Here is a 3967-nt window from a genome sequence, read left to right as displayed (position 1 = left end):
ACAGTTAAACAGGAAGTTGTCCCTTCAAGACAAAAGCACGCCAACTCAAACAGGAAATTAAAACTAATTCTACATTGCGGTTTACCTTTACCAGGTGCAAAAATTTTCCTTTATAAACTAAACCTCTTGTCATGTTTATTCTGTATAACTATTGATAATATGTGTAATAACAATAATATAACACAAATGAAACTGTTGTCAGATTCACAAGTGATAATATTTACTTTATAAGCTTAGATTTATAGACTTAAAGTTGTTAATTTGAGCATTTAGCAGGTATGTATGGTGTGATTATTATGTGTTTTTGTTATATTTTAGGCTGTATATAGGCTCACAAAAGCAGGATTTCTGAAACTGCCCTCATCTATTATTGGTTTGTTTGTGTATGGTTTGACTTACAGTTTACATGTAGCTATACTTTAAGTTTAAAGCTGTGAGTCAGAAGTTTGTTTTAGTTTCTTTTATTACAGTTTGGATGTTGATGGATGTCAGTTTCTGTGTTCATGCTCACCATTGTTAACTTCTTTGTTCAGACCAAACATGCAGAACTGGTGTTTGGGAGAGGTTGATGCTGCACTTCCTGGTTTATTGCCTGTTTTCATTGTCTGGCATGGATGAGGTTGCTCTTTATATTGAGAATTTTTTCCCCCACTTGTTTGTTCTATGCTGTTCAGTTCAACCTGTTCTGGTTCAGGCTAAAGCTGACGTGTGCATTCAGTTCTACATGTAATCAAGGGTATTATTAAATATATATATATTTATAAAATAGTGATTAGGAAATTTCTATTCTGACTTAAGAAAGATCTCTGTTCCCTTGTTCTCAGGTTGTGGCTTGTTTTTTAAGGCTGGAGCAAATTGCTTAATCTTTCTCCTTTTTATTTTAAAAGCTAAAAACAACAACAACAACAAAAAGGTCTGTGTTTATAGTGGTTTCCCAGTTGTGATCTTCATAGTCATGCCTAACCTCAGTTAAAATACATTTTAGCTCTAAAATAAACAAGAGAAAAGAACAACAGTTCTGCCAATGTACAAATTTTATTCAAATTTACGTTTCAGTTTTGAACAGTATAGGGTAGAGTTTCACAAAGAGATGTTTATGTGAAAATACTAGCAGAATATGGTAGAAAAAGAATACGGTATATGTAGGAAACCTGCAGATTTTTTTAAAAAAAATATCTGCACAGGCAGGAAGGAGACCTAAAAACCCCCACAGAAGACACAAACAGTGCATACGTGCATTTTTTGCTTTACAAATAAACATTAAATGGGAGCACAAATCGGAAGCAATGTCAAACGATTTATTGTTAGTCAGCATGCTGAACAGGCAACAAGATGGAGAGGAAGGTCAGCAACGCTCAGTTTCTTCAAAAATCTGTAGTACTGATGTTTAAATGAGTCACAAACTCACCTCTTCAATCAGTCATTGAGAAAATATTCAGGTCAGTTTCTCTGAAATATGCTCCAAAATACTTGTAATGAAATTTTCATATGCGTTTTTATTTCTCCCATAAAAATACCATAAACAAGAAGAAGTATGCACATGTGCTGAAAGAAAAATTAAAAAATTGGGTTAATTTAAAATGAATAAATAAGAAAAGTTGATATATACAAATTATTAGCATCAAAGATATTTACAATTAAGTTTCAAAATGCCAATTTTTATTTTCTGTACATGCTCACAGTGTGAGTAAACAGGAATCCACAATGGTCTGCCCGCTGCAGGTGATAGAGGGGCATTACCACAGTGAACACACTCCTGTTGCTCATTTGCCCCTCTCCCCCCCAAAAAATAAAACAAAAACAAAAAAACAAAACATCTCCAGTGTAAAATTGTGCTCAAGATTGCACTAAGAAAAAAAAACATAGCAGTGCTGAATAAAGGACAAATCTTAAAATGAAAGGAGACTTAAAATAAATTTGAAAACTCAGCACATTACAATCTATACACAGAAGGAGCAGGGATCACCCTTTCAGAGCAACAATGTCAGTTTTTTTTGTTATAATAAAAGTACCAAAAATAGAAAAAAAAATAGAGTACAAAATAGATTTTCATTGGCACAAAAATGTTTGCAGCAGATTAGTTTTGTTTTTCCCCATCCTGAGTTGACCTTTTCTGACCAGAAACCCCATGGGAGCCATGACACATTTCCAGTTGATCAGGGTGAAACAAGTTCAAAATAAACCAGATCCACAACGTCACAAGAAATTATTGTAGGCTCAATAAAAGGAAGTTAGTCTGAGCTTGTTTCAAATTGGATCTGAAAGAAAATGTGGTAAAAATGTATGTCTGACTGAAAAACGTACCAGCAGAACAATACTTCCCAACTTTGACTCACTGATCATGTTCCATAAAAATCAGAGAAAGCAATTAAACAATTATTTAGCAATTTGTTTTTAGATTCTCTGGATAAAAATGTATGAAAAAAGTTAATGACTTTGAGATAAAAACAAAATCAGTCAGTGATTATACCCAGATTTATGCTGATCTCTGCCCCTTTATTCCCACACATGCATGTCCATGCGCCAGTCCATTTTTGCATATCCAAACAGTCTGGTCACAGGTTATCCCCAGGCTGGTACTGAGGCTCAGTGGAGGTGAAGTAATCCTCCAGGAAGCCCTGCAGGTACTCGAAGGTGGGCCTCTCCTCGGGCTCCTTCCTCCAGCAGTTCAGCATCAGTTCATGGAGAGAAGCAGGACATTCAGACGGACACGGCATCCTGTAGCCGCGCTCCACCTGATCCAGAACCTCTCTGTTCACCATGCCTGGGACGACAAACCACACCTTAAGAGTTCATCATTCTGCACAGTGAAAAAAAGGAAAGTACACCCACTTTCTCTACTACACCTTTAAGTATAAAAATGGTGCCCAAATTGCGACTCATGGGCCATTTGAGGACCCTTGACTGATTTTGTCCGGTCCTAGACTGGAATTAAGGAATGATTTGAATCTGGCCCTGAAGGGTTTTTACTTTTCAATAAAGTGAACAGGACAAAATCAAATCTTACTAGGGAAAATATTAGGTAACGCACAAGTATTTTAGTCTCTTTCTTTTGTTTTCTTTTATAAATTTTACATAATTTATACTTTGGATGAATTAACTTGTCAACAAATAAGCAACTTTCCCCTATGGATCAATAAAGTGTATTCTATTTTAACAATAATACATCTGGGACACATCTGTCCAGTGACCTTTACTGCTTTTAATAAATTTTTCAAACTTGGCAAAAATAAATAAGAACATTTCAAAGAAGTAGTGAGCTAAATCCTTCTCCTTTTAGCAAATTATTTTCAAATGAGCAAATGGGAAGTCTTTCATTTAATAAGGCAAACATGTGAAACCTTTTAAGTTTTGGATCACACATACAATGGAGCATTAGAAACAAAACAGCTAAAAAAATTCTCATTAGTATCTGGTGAAATCTATTGTGTTGTAAATTTATTGGGACTTGATAAAGAACAGAGCATTTCTACTTATAGTTGGAAGAGGGTGTACTTTCTCCTTAACCTGACTGTTTGTCATACTTGATGAGAATATGTATTAATGTCATGAAACGAGGTCTGAGAAAAAGAGCCTTGCCTGGGTAGGGCACGCGACCTTTGGTGGCCAGTTCAACCAGCAGGATCCCAAATGACCAGACGTCAGATTTAATGGTGAATCGTCCGTAGAGCGCCGCCTCAGGAGCCGTCCACTTAATGGGAAACTTGGCGCCTGCAGGAAAACAAGTTGGTTAGCATTTCAGGAAATCAATGACTTGTACAGAGCTGCCTTACAAAATCTAATCTACAACTATGTGGAATTAGAGATGAATAATAAATGAGGTCAACAAGAGTTGAAGAATCTGACTTGCTGTACCAGTTAGCAATACATATAACAAAGTTTTAAAAACATCAAATGTCAGCTACAGGTGATTTGTGATACGTTGTTCATGATTTTTAAAGAATGCTGTTCCAGGAAAGGATTAGGA

At 35.7% G+C, this 3967-nt stretch overlaps 1 protein-coding gene across 4 annotated transcripts in view; it reads right to left on the bottom strand.

The window, feature by feature from the left end:
* Positions 1-1019: 1019 nt before the first annotated feature.
* The window catches only part of src (v-src avian sarcoma (Schmidt-Ruppin A-2) viral oncogene homolog), a 36351-nt gene continuing 33403 nt past the window's right edge, over positions 1020-3967 (bottom strand). For all 4 annotated transcript variants that reach the window (XM_044123518.1, XM_044123514.1, XM_044123517.1 and 1 more), the window contains 2 exons: positions 3580-3711; positions 1020-2764 (listed from right to left, as the gene is read on the bottom strand). In XM_044123518.1, the coding sequence (XP_043979453.1) occupies positions 2556-2764; positions 3580-3711 (341 nt within the window). In that variant the 3' untranslated portion in view covers positions 1020-2555. The remainder of the gene's footprint in view (positions 2765-3579; positions 3712-3967) is intronic.

The sequence above is a fragment of the Gambusia affinis genome, linkage group LG01 (genome assembly GCF_019740435.1).
Source record: "Gambusia affinis linkage group LG01, SWU_Gaff_1.0, whole genome shotgun sequence".
NCBI classification, from domain to species: domain Eukaryota; kingdom Metazoa; phylum Chordata; class Actinopteri; order Cyprinodontiformes; family Poeciliidae; genus Gambusia; species Gambusia affinis.
Note: the sequence above shows the minus strand (reverse complement) of the source record. Positions and strands in the feature narration are given on the sequence as shown.